At 46.5% G+C, this 25,024-nt stretch overlaps 1 protein-coding gene across 5 annotated transcripts in view; it reads right to left on the reverse strand.

The window, feature by feature from the left end:
* Positions 1-16,093, reverse strand: part of IBTK (inhibitor of Bruton tyrosine kinase) — a 325,853-nt gene extending 309,760 nt beyond the window's left edge. The window contains exons 1-4 of one of the 5 annotated variants that reach the window (XM_063916885.1): positions 15,845-16,090; positions 14,994-15,095; positions 12,378-13,074; positions 9,255-9,351 (exon numbers count right to left, since the gene is read on the reverse strand). In XM_063916885.1, coding sequence (XP_063772955.1) covers positions 9,255-9,351; positions 12,378-12,698 — 418 coding nt within the window. In that variant the 5' untranslated portion in view covers positions 12,699-13,074; positions 14,994-15,095; positions 15,845-16,090. Of the gene's footprint in view, positions 1-9,254; positions 9,352-12,377; positions 13,075-14,993; positions 15,096-15,543; positions 15,566-15,844 lie in introns of those variants that run through there. The other 4 variants (XR_010176005.1, XM_063916884.1, XM_063916886.1 and 1 more) reach the window with 4 other exon arrangements.
* Positions 16,094-25,024: the final 8,931 nt, after the last annotated feature.

Consider the following 25,024-nt stretch of genomic DNA (forward strand, 5'->3'; position numbering starts at 1 on the left):
AAAGGAGGCTGAATATGCAGAACTCCCTTGACAAAAGTCTGAACTTCAGGCAGTGAAGCCAGTTCTTTCTGGAAGAAAATCGACAGGGCCGAGATCTGGACTTTAATGGACCCCAATTTGAGGCCCAATGACACCCCTGCTTGCAGGAAATGCAGGAATTGACCCAGGTGAAATTCCTCCGTTGGGGCCTTCTTGGCCTCACACCAAGCAACATACTTCCGCCAAAAGCGGTGATAATGTTTTGCGGTGACATCCTTCCTGGCTTTGATCAGGGTAGGGATGACTTCCTCCGGAATGCCCTTTTCCTTTAGGATCCGGTGTTCAAACCGCCATGCCGTCAAACGTAGCCGCGGTAAGTCTTGGAACAGACAGGGTCCCTGCTGCAGCAGGTCTTGTCTGAGCGGCAGAAGCCAAGGGTCCTCTGCAAGTATCTCTTGAAGTTCCGGGTACCAAGCTCTTCTTGGCCAATCCGGAACCACGAGTATAGTTTTCACTCCTCGCCTTTTTATTATTCTCAGTACCTTGGGTATGAGAGGCAGAGGAGGAAACACATAAACCGACTGGTACACCCACGGTGTCACTATAGCGTCCACAGCGATCGCCTGAGGGTCCCTTGACCTGGCGCAATATCGTATTAGCTTTGAGGCGGGACGCCATCATCCACCTGTGGTCTTTCCCAACGGTTTACCAGCATTTGGAAGACTTCTGGAGGAAGACTCCATTCTCCCGGGTGGAGGTCGCGTCTGCTGAGGAAGTCTGCTTCCCAGTTGACCACTCCCGGAATGAACACTGCTGTCAGTGCTAACACATGATTCTCTGCCCATCGGAGAATCCTTGTGGCTTCTGCCATTGCCCTCCTGCTTCTTGTGCCGCTTTGTCTGTTTACATGGGCGACCGCCGTGATGTTGTCTGATTGGATCAGTACCGGCCGGTTCTGAAGCAGGGGCCTGGCTTGGCTTAGGGCATTGTAAATGGCCCTTAGCTCCAGAATATTTATGTGAAGCGAAATTTCCTGATTTGACCACAGTCCTTGGAAATTTCAGCCCCGAAGGCTGGCATCCGTGGTCACCAGGACCCAGTCCTGAATTCCGAATCTGCGGCCCTCTAGTAGATGAGCCCTCTGCAGCCACCACAGCAGCGACACCCTTGTTCTTGCCGACAGGGTTATCCGCTGTTGCATCTGGAGATGGGACCCGGACCATTTGTCCAACAGGTCCCACTGGAAAGTCCTTGCGTGGAACCTTCCGAATGGAATTGCTTCGTATGAAGCTACCATTTTTCCCAGGACTCGTGTGCATTGATGTATCGACACCTGTCCCGGTTTTAGGATGTCTCTGACTAGAGATGACAATTCCTCGGCTTTTTCCACTGGAAGAAACACTCTTTTCTGGTCTGTGTCCAGAATCATTCCCAGGAACAGAAGACGTGTCGTCGGGACCAGCTGTGACTTTGGAATATTGAGAATCCAGCCGTGCTGTTGTAGCACTTCCCGAGAAAGTGCTACCCCCACTACCAACTGTTCCTTGGACCTCGCCTTTATCAGGAGATCGTCCAAGTACGGGATAATTAAAACTCCCTTCTTGCGAAGGAGTATCATCATTTCGGTCATTACCCTGGTAAAGACCCTCGGTGCTCTGAGGTACTCCTGGTGAGGAGGGTAAATGGGGACATGCAGGTAAGCATCCTTGATGTCCCGAGAGACCCTGTAATCCCCCTCGTCCAGGTTCGCAATAATCGCCCTGAGCGATTCCATCTTGAACTTGAATCTTTTGTTATATGTGTTCAAGGATTGTAAATTTAAGATGGGTCTCACCGAACCGGCCGGTTTCGCTACCACAAACATTGTGGAATAGTAACCCTTTTCCTGTTGAAGGAGGGGTACCTTGATAATCACTTGCAGTGAATACAGTTTTTGGATAGCCACCAACACTGCCTCCCTGGCATAGGGAGTTGCCGGTAAGGCACATTTTAGGAAACGGCGGGGGGGAGACGTCTCGAATTCCAGCCTGTACCTCTGAGATACTGTTTGAAGAACCCAGGGATCCACCTGTGAGAGAGCCCACTGTGCGCTGAAATTTCTGAGACGGGCCCCTACCCTACCCGGGTCCGCCTGAGCAGCCCCAGCGTCATGCTGTGGACTTACCGGACGCAGGGGAGGACTTCTGCTCCCGGGAACTAGCTGTGTGCTGCAGCTTTTTCCCTCTACCTTTTCCTCTTGGCAGAAAAGATGAGCCTCTAGCCCTCTATTTTTCTGGGGCCGAAGGGACTGTACCTGATAATACAGTGCTTACTTTTTGCTGTGGGGTAGCTTGTGGCAAAAGTTTTGATTTCCCAGCCGTAGCTGTGGAAACGAGGTCTGAAAGACCATCCCCAAACAGTTCCACCCCCTTCTAGGGCAAACTGCCATGTGCCGTTTTGAACCGGCATCGCCCGACCATTGCAGAGTCCATAACCCCCGTCTGGCGGCAATGGTTTTACATAGCGCTTATTAGTGATGCCAGTCGGCAAATATCCCTCTGTGCATCATGCATGTATAAGACAGCGTCTTTTATATGCTCTATTTTCAGCAAAATATTTGTCCCTATCTATAGTATAAATATTATCCGACAGGGAATCTGACCACGCAGCTGCCGCACTGCACATCCATGCCGAGGCAATAGCAGGTCTCAATATAATGCCCGTGTGTGTGTATATAGCTTTAAGGGTAGTTTTCTGCTTTCTATCAGCAGGTCCTTCAGGGCGGCCGTATCCGTGACGGTAGTGCCACCTTTTTTAATAAGCGTGTGACCGCTTTATCTACCCTAGGGGTTATTTCCCAACGTGACCTATCCTCTGGCGGAAAAGGGTACGCTGCTTAGAAATTATCAATTTCTTATCGGGGGAAGTCCACGCTTCCTCACACACCTCATATCAATTCCTCAGATGCAGGAAAACTACTGGTAGTTTTCGGTCACCAACATAATACCCTTTTTTGTGGTATCTGGGGTTTTATCAGAAATGTGTAATACATTTTTCATTGCCTCAATCATGTAAAGGGTGGCCCTATTGGAAGGTACACTAGTCTCATCGTTGTCGACACTGGAGTCGGTATCCGTGTCAACATCTGTGTCTGCCATCTGAGGTAGCGGGCGTTTTAGAGCCCCTGATGACATGTGAGACGCTTGGACAGGCACAAGCTGAGCAGCCGGCTGTCCTATGTCGTCAAACCTTTTATGTAAGGAGTTGACACTGTCACGTAATTCCTTCCATAAGTCCATCCACACCGGTGTCGACCCCGCAGGGGGTGACATCCCATTCACAGGCATTTGCTCCGCCTCCACATCATTATCCTCATCATACATGTCGACACAGCAGTACCGACACACAGCACACACACAGGGAATGCTCTGACAGAGGACAGGACCCCACAAAGCCCTTTGGGGAGACAGAGGGAGAGTATGCCAGCACACACCAGAGCGCTATATATCACAGGGATATCACCTATAGAGAGTGTTTTCCCTTATAGCTGCATAATATATTTATATACTGCGCCTAATTTGTGCCCCCCCTCTCTTTTTAACCCTTTTCTGTAGTGCAGGACTGCAGGGGAGAGCCAGGGAGCGATCCCTCCAGCAGAGCTGTGAGGGAAAATGGCGCCAGTGTGCTGAGGGAGATGGCTCCGCCCCTTTTTCGGCGGGCTTTCTCCCGCTATTGTAAAAGTTCTGGCAGGGGTTAATAAACACCTATATAGCCCCTGGAGCTATATATGGTGTCAGTTCGCCAGCCAAGGTGTTAATATTGCTGCTCAGGGCGCCCCCCCCCCAGCGCCCTGCACCCATCAGTGACCGCAGTGTGTGGTGTGCATGAGGAGCAATGGCGCACAGCTGCAGTGCTGTGCGCTACCTTGGAGAAGACAGAAGTCTTCAGACGCCGATTTTCCGGACCACCTTCTTGCTTCTGGCTCTGTAAGGGGGACGGCGGCGCGGCTCCGGGAACGGACGACGAGGTCGGGTCCTGTGTTCGATCCCTCTGGAGCTAATGGTGTCCAGTAGCCTAAGAAGCCCAAGCTACCACCACTTAGGTAGGTTCGCTTCTTCTCCCCTTAGTCCCTCGGTGCAGTGAGCCTGTTGCCAGCAGGTCTCACTGAAAATAAAAAACCTAACATATACTTTCTTCCTAGGAGCTCAGGAGAGCCCCTAGTGTGCATCCAGCTCAGCCGGCACAGAAATCTAACTGAGGCTTGGAGGAGGGTCATAGGGGGAGGAGCCAGTGCACAACAGATAGTCCTAAATCTTTCTTTAGAGTGCCCAGTCTCCTGCGGAGCCCGTCTATTCCCCATGGTCCTTACGGAGTTCCCAGCATCCACTAGGACGTCAGAGAAAGTGTGCTTAGAAAGCTCAGTGCTGTCTCCTACTGGACCACCACCCGAATGGGGATTCCGAGAGGTAGTCGGGATTCCGACCGCTGGTATGTCACCGGGTGTCGGGATTGCGGCGTCGGTATCCTGACCGCCGGGAACATGACTGCATACCATACTGTTAATTATTACTACTTTATTACATAAACAATCCAATGTATAAGGAGACCATTATACACATATATGTTTAAAGAGCCAGTGTTAGGATTTTTGCTGCTTTTCCAGACTTGATCTACTGCTCTGCTCAGCCAGACTGACCCTACTACTGCATCTAAATAATAATGCACAACCTGCCTAGAAAAATCTCCCTTTAAAGTTGCTATTACAAAACAAATGTTATGGCTCTCATATATGTAACAAGTTTTAAACTGATGCCGTGTGCTCTCATAGCTAGTGTCAGTACTGCTATGCAGCTTGCTCTGTATCCCATAGTTGACTACTTTGCTGCCCCCTCCTCTGGGAGTGGTTGGTGCATGGGGGCGTTGCCGGCGGTAAGATGGGCTGTCCAGGGGGCGTGGTCAGAGGGAAGGTGGGCACTCCGGGGGCGTGGCATCATGACTGCGTCGCCGTGGCTCCACCCCGCTATACAGTGCCGAGAAAACAGCCAGTGTATAAAAGGGGGCAGGGCTACAGTGACATGATTCAGCGCGAATTGCATCACTGGATCCCTCGGACCGCCCATTGCTCCCTGTTGTGGGCGGCAGAGGGGGGGGGGGCGTCTGGCAGAGAAAGCGGGAGACTTGACTACCTTTGCGGGGAGTCGGGAGAGCCACTCGACTTTCATAAGTTTCCCAGCAATTCCAGGAGAGTAGACAAGTATGTTATATCCCCGACAGATTTATCACACACATCCTATAGTGTTCCCGCTAGGATTCTAAGCGGGCAAGGTGAAAGTACTGCAGAGTAAGTGCGTTTGCACACGCCTTCAGCGTGCATGCACACAAAAAGGTGGAGCAGGTGGCCGAGGAGAGGGCACAGACGGCCAGGTGTGCGGCCCGGCCCCCTTGACATCACTAATGGGGATGTGCCCCTGCTGGCGGCGTCACTGATGGGGGCGTATCCAGCACCAATATGGCTTCCCCCAAGCTCTCCATTTAATGTGAATAAATGCCGTGCGCATGGCATTTATTCACGCAGTGGCAGCATGGAGCTATCAGGTTGTTTTAGCAGGGCGCATTTTGCCCTTTAAAAATATGGCAAGACACAGCACCCTGCAGGACGCAACCTAGAGTGAACAGTATTCCTATATAATATCAGTGCAGGGTAAACTCCCTGTAGGGGGGCCTCATTTTCTTGTGGACTATATAGTCTTGTGGTAGATGTCCTACAAGTTATATATAAACCAAAATAGGTATCAGTACTAGGACACAGCCTGTCTAATAGTGATTCTGACTGCTCATAAACATGGAGACATGGGGTCTATTTACTAAGCCGTGGATGGAGATAAATTACCAGCCAATCAGCTCCTAACTGTCATTTTCAAACACAGCCTGTGACATGGCAGTTATGAGCTGATTGGTTGGTACTTCATCTTCATCCACTTTATCTCCACCCAAGGCTTAGTAAATAGACCTATGGTCTACTTAATAGCCATGATTGATGACCGCTCAAATACACACAAATTTCAAATAAACCTCAAAAACGAATTAGTATGTATGAACATAAAGTAACCTTGATAAAGCAGACAAGCGAAACACGTGTCAGTGTTCACTGCTGCGCCGTTGATACATACTTTCATTTTTCTGTAAAATGTGTGTATAAATGAGTTGCTACTTTATACTGACAGAGACAGCTCTCACACCCACAAGGGGGTATTCAATTAGCCCTGGCCATAATTTTTCTACCCCCCCCCCCCCCCCCAAATATAAACAGCCTAATTTGTGACCGAAGGTTATTATCAGGCTATTCAATTAAAGACGGCTGATCATCTGGGATTATGCTTTGCGTACCTTAGGCAGCCAAAGTATAATCCCTGATTAATGCCAGGTATCGGGACTAATTGAATAGCCTCCTGTGAATCAATTAGCTGCAATAAATTACCACAGCTACTGTAACTGAATACCCTCCATATACTGTACTTTAGCAGTCAATACTAAATAAAAACAGTGCACAACAGTTAAATTCAATATTTAATTTCTTTTTCACATTATTATTTTTTTTCTATTGTTTTAAGATTTTGCTTAACTGAGCACTATTCAGGGTATATCATTTAATTGATAACATTGACTGAGATCATGAATATTAATTATTATTTATATTACCTATGAATCATTATAACTGCCTGTTACTTCCATTTTAAGGCATAACTAATACAATTTGGTTTTAATTGAGTGTATCATAAATAGGGATATGCATCTTTTCAGAAACTGTTCCCCTTTTGTTTTGTATAAGTATTAGAGTCAGCATGGAGCACCACCAACGAAAATTACTAGGGACAATTTTCTCTCTTAACTGTAGATCCCATATAGAAATGTATTTTCCCAGGTAATGATCCTTGGTGTGGGATACTTTCTTAGCCTGTCAATACTACTACTGCATCTTCTACAGATTGTAAGCTTGCGAGCAGGGCCTTTCTACCTCTATGACTGTTATTACCCAGTTTTGTTTTATCATTGTTTCCAATTGAAAAGCGCAACGGAATTTGCTGTACTATGTAAGAAACTGTTAACAAATAAATAAATCTAAAGCTTACTATAATCATTGGGCCTGTATGTGCCTAATGTATTACACAGACTGCACTTTGTATGAGGCTTGCTACAGTTCATTACATACTAATTATGCCCTATTCCTGGGCTGACCACACTCACTCTAAAAGCAAGCATTTGGAAACCCTCCCTCTAAAAATCCCCCCAAATATAAAAGGACTGGCTGTATCTCTTTACTAACAGCAGCTGCTTGCTCATTGTGATTGGTAAGGTGCCATAGGGTGTCATTAGGACTCATTTCCACACCTGTGGAAGAAAATACCACAAAACTCTTTAAAGTATGTTTCAAGTATTTGAATACTAAAAATAATAAATGTTAATACAGGTTGAGTATCCCATATCAAAATATTTCGAAATACGGAATATTCCGAAATACGGACTTTTTTGAGTGAGAGTGAGATAGTGAAACCTTTGTTTTTTTGATGGCTCAATGTACACAAACTTTGTTTAATACACAAAGTTATTAATAATATTGTATTAAATGACCTTCAGGCTGTGTGTGTATAAGGTGTATATGAAACATAAATGAATTGTGTGAATGTACACACACTTTGTTTAATGCACAAAGTTATAAAAAATATTGGCTAAAAATACCTTCAGGCTGTGTGTATACGGTGCATATGTAACATAAACGTATTCTGTGCTTAGATTTAGGTCCCATCACCATGATATCTCATTATGGTATCTAATTATTCCAAAATACGGAAAAATCCGATATCCAAAATACCTCTGGTCCCAAGCATTTTGGATAAGGGAGACTCAACCTGTATATTAAACTTAAACTATACAGACTTAAGTTATACCAGACAAATCTTTAACAACCACATAGGTCATAATGTCAATGAGCACAAAGTAGACCCCAGAATGCTGGCTATGGGATACGGACAAGTCATGCAAGTTGGCAGTAAACTCGTAAACATTATGGATACAGCTGTACTGCTGACACACATCAAATGCTTAAAGTAGTCACACTTGTAATATCCCTTTCACACCGCAAATGCCGAATCCCACCCAAGAATTGGAAACTGGTCCTTTCCGGGTGGGATCCGGCATTGAACGCTACAGCTGGCTTACCTGACCCAGAAATATGCCGGGCGGGTTGCCGTAGCAGCGAGGGACGGAGCCGACGCTGGGAGATGAGCTCCTCTCCACGCCGCCTCTCCCTATCTAGTGAACAGATCCCATCGACTCAGGAACCCATTTACGCTGCCACTGACCCGGTATTCAACCCAGGAATAACACTGCTTTATTCCTGGGTTGAATTACCGGGTCAGGCGACCCGGGAACTCCACCATAGTGCTTCCACACTGCATACTGACCCATGTTGACCAGGCAATATGCCGGGTCGATACCGGGTTATTTGTGTGGTGTGAAAGGGGTATTAGTCTCCCGGTGCCTGCATTCCGGGTTCCACATAGTGCTTGTCCACAAGCCAACTACATACCACCACAGAAAATAGATCTTTCATCATCACTGTGCATCCCAATCTGTGTGCATGCACTATTACAAGCTACTAGTGGCAACCTGGTATTCACTGCATCTGTTGGGATCCATTTGGCTTGGTTTCAAACATTCAATACGCAATCACTTAATACACAATGTTCTAACACTGAATGCCATGTGCAGACAACAGTGACCGTCTTCCACATTACATGCAGTACTATCGACACCATCACATCCCTCTGAAGAAAGGAGTGCCTCTGGGTCTGATTAAACCCAGACAGCATTCCCTACAGACCATGTAGTGTTGTAGCATTCATTTACATGCTCTAATATCAGTGACACTGTAGTAATAAAAAAAATATATATGAATTATAGTAAAAAAAAAAAAAAAAATCACAAACACAAATAATGTCTCCCCTAATGGGGGAAGAAACAAAACAACAGTGAAGCAGACAGCGTTTATAAAACTGCAACCCTGGTGAAAAGCTCAGGCAAGTAACACTGCACGTGGGATGGGTCACTGGTTAAAAATACTAGTATGGCACACAAGGCAAACACCAGTGGGTATGAGACCTTAATCACCTAAATGAGAAAAACCTACTGAAATCACATACAGGACTTATTATACTTAAGGTGTCTGCAAATTACAATCAGTCATTAATAGCAGTGTCATGGACCAGATTAGACATAGAAAACAATAATGCTCTTACCGCTAGTTTGGAAAACAATGTGGGATGGACGGTCTTTCATTACAAGGTCCAGAGCAGTGAAACCATCTTTATCCTGGAAATTAGGATTACTGCCATGCTTAAAGGAAAAAACAAGGTAGATAATTACAATTTACAGTCTGACACTTAGTAAAGCATTCACATCTAACCAACGCACTGTAATAACACAAGTGGAAACATTTTGTGGGATATTTATAAAGTTATGCTGGGTACACACTTTGCCATATATTGTTAGTTTGACTGACAAATGATATATCACTAGCGGATCGGCGGGTGTGTACAGCCGATATGCCTGTGAACAACGCTGTGCACAGACATATCGCATTGGCCCTGCAGCACAGCCGATGCGAATGTATAATGCGCATATACATTGGTGCATGTGTGGATGGATAACCAACTGACTGACAATAATGTCACAACTGGGAGGAAAAATGTAAATGCCAGAGATACAGAGCTGACAATTGGTACAGTAAGTGTGTATAGCTTACCAAAACCGCCGGCAGATCTGTCATTAAAGTATGGACCCAGCCTTACTCAGCAAATTTGCTGTAACAATGCTAAGAGGGGCTCGTGCGGGCTTGGTGGCTTGCCACAGGTTCTATTCCCACTCTATGGGTGTCGTGGACACCCACGAGTGGGAATAGAACCTGTCAGACAGCATGCCCAATGTCGGACTTTCCATCAGGCGGGATTCCGGCATCGGTATAGTGACCGGCGGTCTCCCGACCGGCAGTCACATAACCACATGCCGGTCTAAAGATAAAAAGGTTCTTAATGAAGTACTCATGGGGTTCAACTCATTTTGAATCCTAGTACTAAAACCTATACATTTTCTCTTATCCTACAGTATGACAGGTCTGATCTAGCACAGAATAACTACAATGTGCTAAATATTTAGAAAACTTGAAACTAGAGGAAATATTTGGGACAATTAAAATGTCCTGCACTTGATAACTCTACTAGATATACACAAATGATTGGAAATATAATGTGCGTGCGTGTGTATTAACAAAGAATGAAAGAGAATGTTCATTTCTGAGGCTGGTTCCTCAGTATGTGGGGTTTATTTAGTAAACAGTAACTTAAAATATGTTGCTTCCAAGCTTAGGCGTGTTTATGCCCATCACTTAAAAAGGCAGTGCTTTTATTAGCAAAACACCCCATATTTTGCTATTAAAAGCAAATTTGGGGCTTAAACATGCTGGGAAGTTTTACAAACCGACGTTTAATAAATAAACCCTGTGACAACAACTGTCAAAGTTAGAGGAGTTAGTGTGATAGTCTGGGGCACTTTTGCTGCATCCGGAGTCGTGACTTGCACAGAATGACTGGCACCCTAAACCAAAGGGGTTACCCACAGCATTTTGCAGCAGCATGTGGTTCAAGAGTTTATATTTCAACAAGATAATGACTCCAAATTATGTGTGTGTGTTGCTTAGATGAGCAATATACATGAAATAACAAGTGTTTATTCTTAACAAATATGTCCACCATTCCTCTGCTACAGGGAATGACGTCATTCTCTAACTAAATAGACAGTGACTGCCAGCTAGACAGACTTGCTTGTCGAAATACACAAAGCAGATTAGATGATTCATGCATGAGGAAGGGTCCGTCACAGTGCAGTAACTCAGCTTTATTTGTATCAGATTTGATTAGGAGTTGCAGCTATCTGTAATGAAGAAGTAATATTGTCTGTTTACCAAAAACTCAGCGTTGATCCAATAGTTTAACTGTTTAGTGCCTACGCCCACCAGCCGCTTTTCTAAACCCACAGTCTGCAGCTTCCCCCAGATAAGACGAGAAAGCTAATTACATCATTGCAGCAGGACGTGCATGCCATGCCTAATGCAGACTGCATGCGCCTCCCGCCATCAGCAGTGCATGGTCCACAATGGGATACCCGATCTCAGTCCCCACATCCCAGACTAATCTGGGGAGACGCTTCATATGTTCCTCAGCCAGAGCAATCACAGAAATGAGAAACCAGGGAGTGCGGACTGATGGGTGATCAAGGGAACGCACAACAGCAAGCATTCTGGCGGGAGAGAGCACCTGTAGGGTAGACACACTCTAGACCACATGTTCTCAAACTCGGTCCTCTGGACCCCACACGGTTCATGTTTTGCAGGTCACCTGTAGATTTTTAAAATGTGACAGTTGGTGATACACAGTGCAGCTGCTGGGTGACATGGAAAACGTGAACTGTGTGGGGTCCTGAGGACCGAGTTTGAGAACCACTGCTCTAGACTCAAGGCTGGGTGGGGGCCTTCACGCAAAAAAGGGGGCGTGGTCTCACAGGAAAGGGACATGGCCACACAATAGTACCAAATCACATTGTCCACACAGTATGACATCTTACTGCCCATTATGCCCATATAATAATATGGCCCCTTATTGCACATTATGCCCACACAGTATGGCTCCTTATTGCACACTATGCCCACACAGTATGGCTCCTTATTGCACACTATGCCCACCCAGTCTGCCATTATTGTACACAATGCTCACAAAGTAGTGCCCCTTATACCACACAGTAGCATGCCCCTTTGCTCAGGCTATTGCCTACCTTACAGCACCTAATGCCCAGAGTCACTTTTGTTTATGCCAAGGGCCCTCTGCCCATCTAACATGCCTCACAGGCCTGAGGCCTGATTGCACACACAGGCCTAATGCACTACACCTGGTGGTCTAGGGAAGAGGGTTATGTCTAGCAGTACGTTGGGAGAGGCTGCAGTGGGGAGCTTCATTCAGCTCTTTGCTTCACACAAGCTGAAGCATACTCCTGTCCTCATCATTTATCTTCTGCCGCTAGCCTGTCCTGGAGATCGGCGGCGTCTTCTCGCTTCTTCAGCGACAGACGGAGGTCTTCAGATGTCTGTTCCTGATCACTGCCACCGCCGAACTGAAGACTTTTGGTTGCATAAAAGTGCTGGACGGCAGGGTATTTTTGCCGGGAGGACCGCCCAAAAAATAAAGCGTGAGGAGAACACTGTACTGGTTTATACTATATTACCAAATAATTAACTTAACAGGTTTAAAGACTAAAATTTTGAAAATGTAACACATTTTTACATTTATCAATACATTACTTTTCAGCCTTACCTTTAAGAGGGACAAAGCACAATCTATACGCCCATAGAAGATGCTCCTGTGCAAAGCTGTCCACCCAGATTCTTTGTCTTTAACTGATAAGTCAACACCTTTTGCAGCTAACCAGTCCACAACCCTTTTTTTGCCACAGGATGCAGCAATATGCACAACATTGCGCCCAAGGTCATCCTTTAATGTGGTGGCATTGCAGCAATAAGAAGAGAGAAATGCCTGGATCTGCTGCTCGCTTCCCCTGGTCACCACAGATATTACATCCAAAGCGTGCTGGAGAGAGCGGCACCGCATAGTGCATTCTGGCCATATCAGATCCATCCTTGCCGTTTCCCGAGGCGGAGTAAGTTTTCTGGTAAAATTGCTAAGAGTAAAGAATCCAAATTCCAATAATAGAACTTAGACAGGCCAGCTGCATATGGCAAAGTTTTCTTCTTGGTGAGTTTAAAAAAAAAAAAAAAGATCCTTTGGCACCGTAATATTTATATATACATATATATATATTTATACAAATGTAAACAAGTTTAGTCTGTCCCCAACCCAAAGTGTATATAAAAATAGATTTGTGCAATATATTCCTCTAAGTTCATGCCATGGGTCCAGTACTGAGAGATGAGGCAGCTAGGCCAGAGGGAGGGCCCCACCCCCCACTCTGCGGACGTTTCTTTCTTTAAATTTCCATGATTGCAAAGTGACCCTAAACAGGATACAAGAAGAAATCAGTATAATAAATGCACAGCTGAAAGAAAAATAACAAACAGCTTTCAATAAATACATTGTTTACAAGTGATAAAGAAAGATGTATGAGCAGTGCAATGTTATTCTTAAGCTGGGTACACACTAGACGATATGCTCCATGACACCCCGGACAATCCAGGTAGTGCATACACACTAAATAATATTGGTAACAATAGGGGTCATTCCGAGTTGTTCGCTCGCAAGCTGCTTTTAGCAGCTTTGCACACGCTAAGCCGCCGCCTACTGGGAGTGAATCTTAGCTTATCAAAATTGCGAACGAAAGATTCGCAATATTGCGAAAAGACTTCTCTGTGCAGTTTCTGAGTAGCTTCAGACTTACTCGGCATCTGCGATCAGTTCAGTGCTTGTCGTTCCTGGTTTGACGTCACAAACACACCCAGCGTTCGCCCAGACACTCCTCCGTTTCTCCAGCCACTCCCGCGTTTTTCCCAGAAACGGTAGCGTTTTTTCACATACACCCATAAAACGGCCAGTTTCCGCCCAGAAACACCCACTTCCTGTCAATCACATTACGATCACCAGAACAAAGAAAAAACCTTGTAATGCCGTGAGTAAAATTCCTAACTGCATAGCAAATATACTTGGCGCAGTCGCACCGCGGACATTGCGCATGCGCATTAGCGACTAATCGCTCCGTTGCGACAAAAAAATAACGAGCGAACAACTCGGAATGACCCCCAATATCATTCAGTGACGTCATCATGCCTCCGTCCTGTACATTCATCCTCACCGACATAGTCAAAATTGACCTGCATGTACAGACGACAGAAGTCCTCGTTAAAGGGCCGCAAGAGCGTGCATCGTTAACGATATTGTGCGTACACACTGGACGATATTACAAACGATATCGCTCAAGAGGGAGAAAATGAGCGATATCGTTTCAAATATCAACTAGGGTGTACCCAGCTTAACTCCATGAATAAAATAAAAATGTTATCAATTTATTGTAGCATTTACCAAACATCATTAATGTTAAATATTTTTATTTTAAATAAATGTGTTTTTTTGGGAAGTATATGAGCTCTGTCGAGTAAACGCAATATTGGGTTGCTCGTATATTTCTCTTTCTCTTGCCAATTACTGGGGATTACTGAATCTCTTTGAGTAGTTGTACAGTTGTGCTGGTACTGGAAGGATCAAGCACTTTCATTAGCCATGCTGGTTTCAAAAAAAATGTGGCTCATTGTGCAACCTTTGTGAAAAGCATTTTACAGGAGGATCAGTAGGTAAACCAGGCGGTCAAGATCCCGGCCGTCAGTATACCGACAGCAGGATCCTGACCACGGGTAAGCCGGCAGCGGGGCAAGCCCCTTACGGCCTTGGTGGCTCTTTGCGTTAGCCCCAGGATTTATTCCACTGACTAGTGGTTTGGTGACCGATGTAGCAACCAATATGATGTTTACTCATGGCAGGGACTGGTTGGCTGTCAGGGATACCACCTCCATTTCTACCACATTACCTATAGGCCAGTTCCCCATGATAAAGTATTTTAAGCTCTGAGTGGCAGATTCTAACATTACATTTCACAGTATTATCTAAATTCTATGGACAGACAGCCTACACACACTACAAGAGTCATAGATACCACTAGTAGATATGTCGATGACATCATACTAAGAAATAAGACATCTGTTTATTTGTCAGAGGGATAGTCTGGGTACCCCCAGTTTGGAGTTGACAGACATGTCATTCTCGAAAAACCACTATCATGGAATACATTTATTTAAAGCTGTACATTTGTACTATTTCCCAGCAATCACTCATGTTGTTAGAAACGTAGAATTTAACAGCAGATAAGAACCACTTGGCACATCTAGTCTGCCCATGTACAGACATACACACAAATGCTGGCCTTACTCCAGGACAACCAGCATCCGATCCAATTCCAGGCACGTTTTCCCTTCAATTCCCCTGATATCTCTGGACACACGACGGGTCGTTAAACGATCAATAGTGTGCCTCACCAAAAAAGTAAATAAAAACAGGGAAATGTCACTCAAAATGGTATGATGCATCGTATGTTCATCAAACATGGTACAACGTGCACACGATTACAACGGATAATATGGACTTCACATATGATCATTTGATGCGAGGTGCAATATGGCCAGCATTACACACTAGGGTTTCTTTTTGTTGGACGCCAATTAACCTACAAGTATATTATTGGAATGTGGGAGGAAACCCACGCAAGCACGGGGAGAATATACAAACTCCACACAGTTAGGGCCATGGTGGGGATCAAACCCCTGACCTCAGTGCTGTGAGGCAGTAATGCCAACCATTACACCACCCATACATTAAATATTCGGTGATGACATTTTTGTTTAAAAAATATAACTGCACATTCCCTATGACTATAACCCATGCAAGCTAGCACCCAGAGTTGGTAGTTTGCAGAACATACCCTTTAGGGAGGAGTAAAGTGCTTTATGACCCTACAGAACTCTGGGTATGGAGCAAACTGCAGAACCTGACCCCTGTGCGTGTGAGGAGCCACATTACAGTCAGTACATGTACCAGCAGGTTAATCTTATCCCAGGAGGACACCCCTGTGCAGCCACTGCTTCCTGGCGCGGAGTGGACATGCATGCTATGACAGTAAAACGGGCAGCAGTGACAGGTCAGCCTATGTGGCAGACAGAGGGCACGGCGCCCGGCTGGGAGATGTCGGTGCCGGGGTGTGTGTGAAGGTGGGCAGCTCTCACCAGTCGCTAGATGAAGGCGTAGGAACTGGGGGCACACAGGGACATGACAGACACTACCATCCTCATCATCACAGGGACACAGGACCACGAAGAGAAACTAGATGCTACCCAGTGGGGAGACACAACCCAGCAGCCGGCAGCAGCAGCCGCAATACAGAAAGCTCCCAGGGAGTAAGCGCCAACCCAATTGGTGGAGAGTCTGCATAAGCCATGCGCTCAGTCAGTGCCAGTCACACTCAGGCCAATGCTGCACCTAGTTCTATGTCAGTCCTCTGCCTATTGGCTAAGGTAAACTACTATCTGTAAACTGATTGGCTGGTGGTAGCGTCAGTCATATCTCCAGTGTCCTTATTCTACTTTTTGCCACAAAGCTCAACGTGTTATGTACGTAGTGACGTTATCGCCATTCGGCGATGCACTGACGTAGCTGACACGCAAAGGTTGAAGGAGAGGCGTTACATGTACTGCAACGTCATGCGCTACGCCCCTTCTTCTCTTGTCCGCTGGATGGCGCTCATACACCGATGTTCCTGTTTCTAACGACGTATAAGCGCGACACCTAGTGGAGACTGAGGCCTCTCTCGCAGGAAAACGTACAGTAGCGGCTGGATGACATACATGCTCCTTTTTCATATGCAGCATATGATATGCTATGTACTGTATGTTACAGTATTTTTTTTCTAGGAATATGACGTTTTCCTTACTATTTAGTCACATTGTTATTTTACAGGAAGTGTAGTATCAACCTTACCATCAGGAGGTCAGTGTAATATTCCAATCTGAGATACTTCTGCGTGGCAATATGTTGTGTTCCTACTTTATTTTATTTTCTAAAGTAACTTCACGTAACCTTTTTGGTGCCTGACGCTTCTTTCATAATGAATCACACAATGCAATGCAAATATTCAAAGTATATTTTCCAGATAGTAAATGCATACAGCAAGCTCCTTCAACTATATTTAACTATACTATGGGGTCTATTTACTAAGCATTGGATGGAGATAAAGTCATTGATTAAAATATAACATTTATTATGATCATTAAAACTACTAAGTATTTTGCGACATTTGCTGGACAAATCCTAAAAATACACAATTAATCTGGCAATTTTTTTTTGCCAGATTGTGTATTTTTAGGATTTGTCCAGCATATGTTGCAAAATACCTAGTAGTTTTAATGATCATAATAAATGTTATATTTTAATCAATGAATTTATAAAGTGTGCCCCAGAACAGGCACGTAGTTGCTTTCTTTTTACACCTTTGTAAAAACCTTTCATAGTATTTTTTTGACTATTTATCTGGGAGCACCACCAACCAAGTGCTGCAAAGAAGTCTTTTTCAGACACTGCCCATATGTTGGTACATTAGAATATATACTTACTTTCGGATTACGGAAGTCCTGTGCGGTTTCACAATACTTTTTTGCTCTATGGAGATAAAGTCGCTGGAGATAAAGCCCCAGCCAATTGGCTCCTAACTGTCATTTCTGCTGCGGGGTACACTGGGCTCCACAAGGAATGGACAATGGGGTGTAGAGTAGGATCTTGATCCGAGGCACCAACAGGCTCAAAGCTTTGACTGTTCCCAGAATGTATAGCGCCGCCTCCTATATCACCCCGCCTCCCTGCACAGAATCTCCGTTTTGTAGTTGGTGCTGCAGTAGCAGGCACTTAACAGAGGGGCTGCTCCAGGCAGCCCTAAGAAGAGCTTTTTTTCTGAGGAAAAAAGTGAAGACTTCAAGGGCAGCAGCAGTGTTACATGTCAATGGACATTTACGGCTGCAGTTCCGGCTCTCCCCAGCGGCGCTGTACACTCCCGAGCCCTGGTTGCCGGGTAACTACAGCAGGAGGCTCCGGTTTTCTTCTTGTCAGGCACACATGATGGGGGGCTCTCCGGGATCGTGTGGCCGCGCTTCGGGAGGTGGTAAGTGGGTCCCGCTTGCGGGACCCGGTCTTTATCGTGATCTGGCGCGGTCAGTGGGAAGCGGGCTTCGCGCGCTGGCGGTGGACACTGTGGCAGTACAGGCGATCCCACTAGATCACCAGGGCATGGGACAGGTCAGGTTTTCTCTATAAACCGTTTTATTAGAGCCCGCAGTACCCGGTGGTTTTGCCAGCAGGGGGATAGAGCTTGGACCTGAAGCCCCTCCCCCAACCCCAGGGCGCCATTTTCTGCAAATGTTCCCGCCCTGGAGCTGCATATCTGTCTCTCCCTCACTCCCTGGCAGTGTCTGCGGCGCCATTATCCCTCAGCTCACTGTTCTTGGGAATGCTTGGGCAAATCCTCCTATGTAAAGTCGCCTGGTTGTCAGTGCTGTGACTTTACAAGACACTTAAGTATTCTACCTTCCTTTTTTAGTCAGTGTTAGTTAAGAAAGAGTGCACTTAGTCAGGGTTTCCTAGTACAATTACCCTGTGATATACATCCAGTTCTTACTGTGTACTGTTATATCTATTGTTTTATAGCTGTGTAAGCTAGTCCAGTGCAGTATTATTGTTAGTAATAACCTCTGCATTGTACAAACTGTGACTATTTGTGTGTGCATTTGATAGCTGAGTGGTGTCCATTTCGTGTCTTTCACTCAACCTGCTATCCCTATATTCTATAACCTGAGGGGGCTTGGTGAGTCAGGTTTTATCTAATATAGGATTTTCACAAAGATATACTGTATTACGTATTTTACTCTGTGATTTAGTCACCATATCTCTCCTTTATCTCTGCTGGTGCTGACTACACTGCGCAGGGGTTTGGGCTAGAGGTATTGTGCTGCTGACAAATTGTACTGTGTTACCTGATACTGCAAGTTATATCATATCTGCTTCTGAGGGTAACGGTTCTGGGGCTGAACACACTGCCGGTGTTGCTGAAGCCGCAGATACCTATTGTCGAAGTCAAAAATATTACATAGAAAGAACATACAGACTCCACACATATAAGTCGCTATGCTTGCAAATACGCGCAGCGAGCACAGCAATATATGGTAACACACGCATTTACACGGACATGCCACAGAGATGGATTCGACACTTATTTCATACAGCACATAATTATAATAATATCAAGTGCCAGACATCATAATGATTTAAAATTATATAATAGAGTAATGTCATGTATGTGTATTATTGGAGCGGAGCCAGATAGACATGTCATATTTGGTATTAAAGCAACCAGATTAATGTGTAGATTCATTTGATACTTGTTATTAAGTTGTAGGACATTGCAACAAGTAGTTATGATTAAATGTATGAAAGCTAAAATCACTCTTATTAGGACAATAGACATTTCCAAACAGGTGGTGGACAGGAAACTCAGGCCAGCCCCTTTTGATGTCCTTAAGGCTGAACCTGTTTAGCATACAAACAGACCAGTGACTCATCATGAATGAGAAAGTTCCCTCCCTTAGACTAGATGTGTGCACTCCCCCAAACTAGATAACACATTACAGAGACATACAGGAGTTAGTTGCTGTTTTGTCCCAGACGATGGTGGAGATGTTGCCAGACGAGTTCCTGTATTTATTTACAGAGAGAGTGATATGGAGGGAAGACTTTTATATGAGAAAGATATGGTGATGTATTTGCTGGCCTGTAACTGTATGTATTAACTGCTTACTGTATGAATTGTAACCATGTAACTATATGTATACTGTACATTGTGATATATTGAATACATATCCTTTTAATAACAAATATATACATCAATGAGCTTTGGAACTCAGATAATATGTGGGTGTATTGTTTTCTCTTATGGGATGCAGTGTTTTGCGATGTATAGCGCACATTCATGGCACATGGTAATAAGATGTGCAGGCATCTACAATACATATTAGAGCGGGCATTTTAAATATTTGTTAGAAAGCAATTTGGTATTTACACTATGAGGAGAATATAGCAGCTTTGAGCTCTGGTTCTGGGGGCTCCTTGCCCCCCAGTGGGACGGTGGCAACGGGGGCAAATAATGACCCACCGTGGGCCGCTTTTTCCACGCTTCTGCATACGCTAGTTCATAAACTAACAACCCCTATGGGACCCCCAATGCCGGTGTAACCGTTTGTGGTCCCTGCAGCTAACCCGCCGTGGGCGGACGATTTATCTGATCAAATAAAGAAGTTGAACCAGTCCCTGACTACTAAAAAGTCTGAACGTCGCTCGCCTACGTCCAAGGGGTCCTCTAAGCGAGCGCTTGTCTCCTCACAATCCACTGCTGTCACTGACACCTCATCGGATGAAGACGGCACTTACACTGACCCCACAGGTTCTGACTCAGATACGGCTGATGGGGAGGGTGGTTCACGTGGATATTCCTGATCTTTTGGAGGCTATTAAGTTAATTTTACAGATTACGGATGATCCCGAGCCATCCGTTCCTCCTAAGAAACCAGATAGGTTCAAGCGTCAGAAGGTAATTAAACAAGTTTAACCTCACTCTGACCACCTAGTGGATATAAGTCAGGAACCCTGGGAAAACCCGGGTACAAATTTGTGCCTGAAAAGAAGATGCTGGCTCGCTATCCCCTCGCGCCGGAGCTGTCTAAGAATTGGGAAACTACTCCAGTGGACTCACATGTGGCTAGGATGGTGGGTTCCTCAGCTCTACCGGTCACCACTGTCACGTCTCTAAAAGAGCCTACGAATAAACGCGTGGAGGGTTGTCTGAAGACAATTTACACCCTCACGGGTGCTGCACAAAGGCCCACTATTGCAGCTACTTGGGCTGCGGAGGCCATTGAAGCATGGGCCTTGGAGTTAGATGCTGAAATCTCCTCTGACCATGCTAGACAATGCTTGTCTTATATTGTCACAGCTTCTCGTTATGTTAAAGAGGCGGCTTCTGATGCCGGTATCCGGGCAGCCAAGGCCTCTACTACGTCAGTCCTGGCTCGCCGGATATTGTGGCTGAGATCCTGGTCTGTGGATCTGGACTCTAGAAAAACCCTGGAGGTACTCCCTTTTAAGGGAGATATTCTGTTTGGGGAGGATTTAAATAAGATTGTGGTTGACTTGGCTACTGCCTGTCTGCCAAGTACTACTCCTTCTGTGTCGAAGGCTAAAGGTACTTCCTTTCGTCCTTCAGGTAAAGCAAAAGGTCAGGCGTACAACAAGCATGCCCGCACTTCCAAACCTGGTAAGCCTAAGCCCAAAAGAGCCAGCTTCCAAGACAGATAAGCCTGCCGCATGACGGGGCGGGCCTCCCTCTGGGGGATCCCAGGGTGGGGGGCCGGCTTCTAGGGTATACCCAGGAATGGTTGAAGACCACTTCAGATGCCTGGGTAAGGGAAGTCGTCACTCGAAGTTACGCCATAGTCTTCAAAAACCGACCCCCTCATCGAGTTTTTGCCAGACAGATGTCCCGTTGGACAAGACAAAGGCAAACACTCTACATTCGGTGGTACAGACCCTCCTGGATACAGGAGTCGTAGTACAGGTGCCCCTTGCACAGAGGGGCCGGGGGTACTATTCTCCGCTGTTTCTAGTCCCAAAACCGAATGGGTCCTCCCGGCCCATTCTCAACCTCAAGGCATTGAACAGGTTTGTGAAGGTTCCGGATGGAAACCCTTCGCTCTATAGTTCTGGCCTTGGAACCTGTAGACTTCATGGTCTCCCTGTATATAGAGGATGCTTACCTGCATGTTCCTATAGCAGTGTCCCATCAGCAATACCTGAGATTTGCGATTGGCAACTGCCATTACCAGTTTCGGGCGTTACCTTTTGGTTTAACAACGGCTCCGCAAGTCTTTACAAAAGTCATGGCGGTGATGACGGTGGTACTCCGCCATCAAGGGGTCAGGATACTGCCGTATTTGGACGACTTGTTAATCCTGGCAAATTCCCCAGAACTTCTCCTGCATCATCTAGATGTGACGGTCCGGTTTCTGCAAGCCCACGGGTGGCTCATCAACTGGAAGAAGTCATCCCTGATCCCTGCTCAGAGCATGGTGCATCTGGGAGCACTATTGGATACTCACAACCAGCGGTTGTTCCTGTCTCAGGAGAAAGTCCTGAAACTTCAGGACAGGATTCGTTGCTTCCTATCTCGTCCGCAAGTGTCGATACATTCAGCGATGCAGGTGCTGGGCCTCATGGTGTCAGCATTCGACATTGTGGAGTACGCTCAATTTCACTCTCGCCCTCTCCAGAGGCTGATTATAGCCAAATGGGACGGTCTCCCTCACCGGATCAGGTCTCAAATGATCTCATTGACTCCGGAGGTCCGTCTGTCGCTGCTCTGGTGGCTCTGGGACCAACAACTGTGCAGGGGCCGTTCCTTCTGGATATCCGACTGGGTCCTGTTGACGACAGATGCTAGTCTAAGAGGTTGGGGCGCGGTGCTGGAGCAACACTCCCTTCAGGGGCGGTGGACCAAGGAGGAGTCCCTCCTCTCGATCAATATTCTGGAGTTGCGGGCGGTCTTCCATGCCTTGAACCTAGCCCAGCATTTAATTCAGAACCGTCCTGTTCAAGTACAGTCGGACAACGCCACCACAGTGGCTTACATAAATCATCAAGGCGGTACTCGAAGCCGCCTAGCAATGAAGGAAGTCTCACAAATTCTACAGTGGGCAGAACGTCATCTACCGGCCATATCAGCAATATTTATTCCGGGAGTCCTGAATTGGGAAGTGGACTTTCTCAGTCGTCAGGACGTGCATGCCGGCGAGTGGGGCCTCCATCCAGAAGTGTTTCAACTCCTAGTGGAAAGGTGGGGCCTTCCAGACGTAGATCTGATGGCGTCTCGACATAATCACAAGGTTCTGGTCTTCGGAGCAAGGACAAGGGATCCTCAAGCAGCATTCGTGGATGCGCTGGCGGTACCATGGAAATTTCGGCTGCCGTACGTGTTCCCTCCTGTGTCACGCCTGCCCAGTGTAATTCGGAAGTTCAAGCAAGAAAAAGGAATTCTGCTTCTCATAGCTCTGGCGTGGCCCAGACAGCACTGGTTCTCAGACCTGCAAGGCCTATCGTCAGAGCGTTTAATTCTACTTCCACAACGCCCAGACCTCCTCGTTCAGGGCCCCTGTGTCTATCAGGACCTAGCCCGGCTGTCTTTGACGGCGTGGCTCTTGAAGCTTCCGTCTTAAGGGCTAAGGGGTTTTCTGAGGCGGTCATTCAAACTATGTTGCGGGCCCGGAAACCGGCTTCGGCTCGGATTTACTATAGGGTCTGGCATTCTTATTTTGTTTGGTGCGCATCTAACGATTATGACGCTTCCAAGTTTAGTATAGCCAAGTTGTTGGCTTTTCTTCAGCAGGGCCTGGACTTAGGCCTGCGTCTGGCCTCCCTCAAGGTTCAAATATCTGCCTTGTCGGTGTGGTTTCAGAGAAAAATTGCGACCTTACCTGATGTGCATACCTTTACTCAGGGCGTGTTTGTCACGATCCGGGTATCTGGACGCCATTTCTTACCCATCAGATGCCTCCTAAGGCTGGCTCAGCGCTCCAGGACCGGATCCCATCTGTTATCCTAATGTTCACATTCCTGCATCCTCTCCTGTCTCTCTGAGACGCTGTCACAGTAACGCCTTATTACATCTGGCATGGCGTCTCCCGCGGCCTCCGCCGCCGTCCCTGAGCTTCTGCATGCAGAGTGTCAGAGTGGCGATTACGTCAGCCGCGGCCTCCGCTGTGTCCGCGTGGTTGGATGTGCACTTGTCAGCCTGGCGTCTCCTGTCTCCAGTGGCCGGCGCCGCCATTACTGTTTTCATTACCACATGGATTACAAACCAAACTTCCCTCCAAGTGTCTGCATGGGCGCAGCCATCTTGGATTCTGTCAGCTGATCATTTCCTCCAATCTGTTGTCAGTATTGTTAATCTGCATAATTGCCTAGCCAATCCCTTCCTTGCTGCAGGTATAAATACACTGTGCCTGAGCAAGGAAGGCGTCAGTGCTTTGGTTGTCAAACCTAGTTCCTGTTTGTCTCTCTCCTGTGATTGTCTTCCAGGTTCCAGCTCCTGTCTCAAGACTTCCACCATAGAGACCCGCACCAGCATTCCACCTGCGGTGTAGCCTGACTCTCCAATCCATTGTGGATTCATCTGTTTCCAGCTACAGCATTACCTGCTTCCAGCTCAGCTTCCAGCAGAGTACAGCTTCCCTTAAAGGGCCGGTGTCCTTTCTACACTTTACCACTCTCCACCGGTATTATTATTTCTCCGCTCTCAAATTCTACATTTCAGTTCATATTTCATCGCTCCCAAGTTCATCTATTATTTAACTGGTTCCAGCCAGTATCCACTCCGTGCTGACAACAGTCTGTTCCAGCCAGTATCCACAGCAGCTGTTTTACCTTCAGCAACCCAGCTTTTCCTGGAACATCAGCTGGCACAATCCTGGGTTATCTCCATTGCTACAGTCGGGCCTGGTAAGGACTTTCCATCTAGAAGATCATAAGAACTATCTCACACTACCAGTGCCCTGTGGCTCCTGCCATCCTGTAGTACCCAGGAACTGTATTTATTATTTGCTGACTTTTACGTTTTCTTTTACTGCTGCTGTGTTGCGGAGTTGTCATAATAAACATCATTGACTTTTATCCAAGTTGTCATGGTCACGCCTTCGGGCAGTTATTATTCATGTTACTTACATGTCCAGGGGTCTGATACAACCTCCCAGGTTTCGGTACATCTCAGCCCCTACAACTGAGGCTGCCTCCCGTCAGCTCAGGCCCTCAGTTGTGACAGTAAGCACTGACCTAATGAATCCAGCCGGAGACCAGGATCAAGCGGCCAGGCCGATGCAAGAACTGGCAGCCCGACTAGAACATCAGGAGGCTGCACAGGGCCACATCATCCGCTGTCTCCAGGATCTCTCTACTCGGCTGGATGGGATTCAGACAACTCTCCGTGGATCAGGCGCATCTGGTGCGTCAACCACAGTGACTCCAGTTATAACCCCACCCACCTTACCCATTTCTGCTCCACGTCTTCATCTTCCAACGCCAGCAAAATTTGACGGATCTCCAAGATTCTGCAGGGGATTTCTCAACCAGTGTGAGATTCAGTTTGAGCTACAACCTGGCAATTTTCCCAGTGACCGTACAAAAATTGCCTACATTATCTCTCTTCTCAGTGGCTCCGCCCTTGACTGGGCATCACCATTATGGGAGAGGTCCGACACCCTGCTATCTTCTTACACTGCATTCGTGTCAACATTCAGGCGCATCTTCGACGAGCCAGGCCG

The sequence above is a fragment of the Pseudophryne corroboree genome, chromosome 4 (genome assembly GCF_028390025.1).
Source record: "Pseudophryne corroboree isolate aPseCor3 chromosome 4, aPseCor3.hap2, whole genome shotgun sequence".
NCBI classification, from domain to species: domain Eukaryota; kingdom Metazoa; phylum Chordata; class Amphibia; order Anura; family Myobatrachidae; genus Pseudophryne; species Pseudophryne corroboree.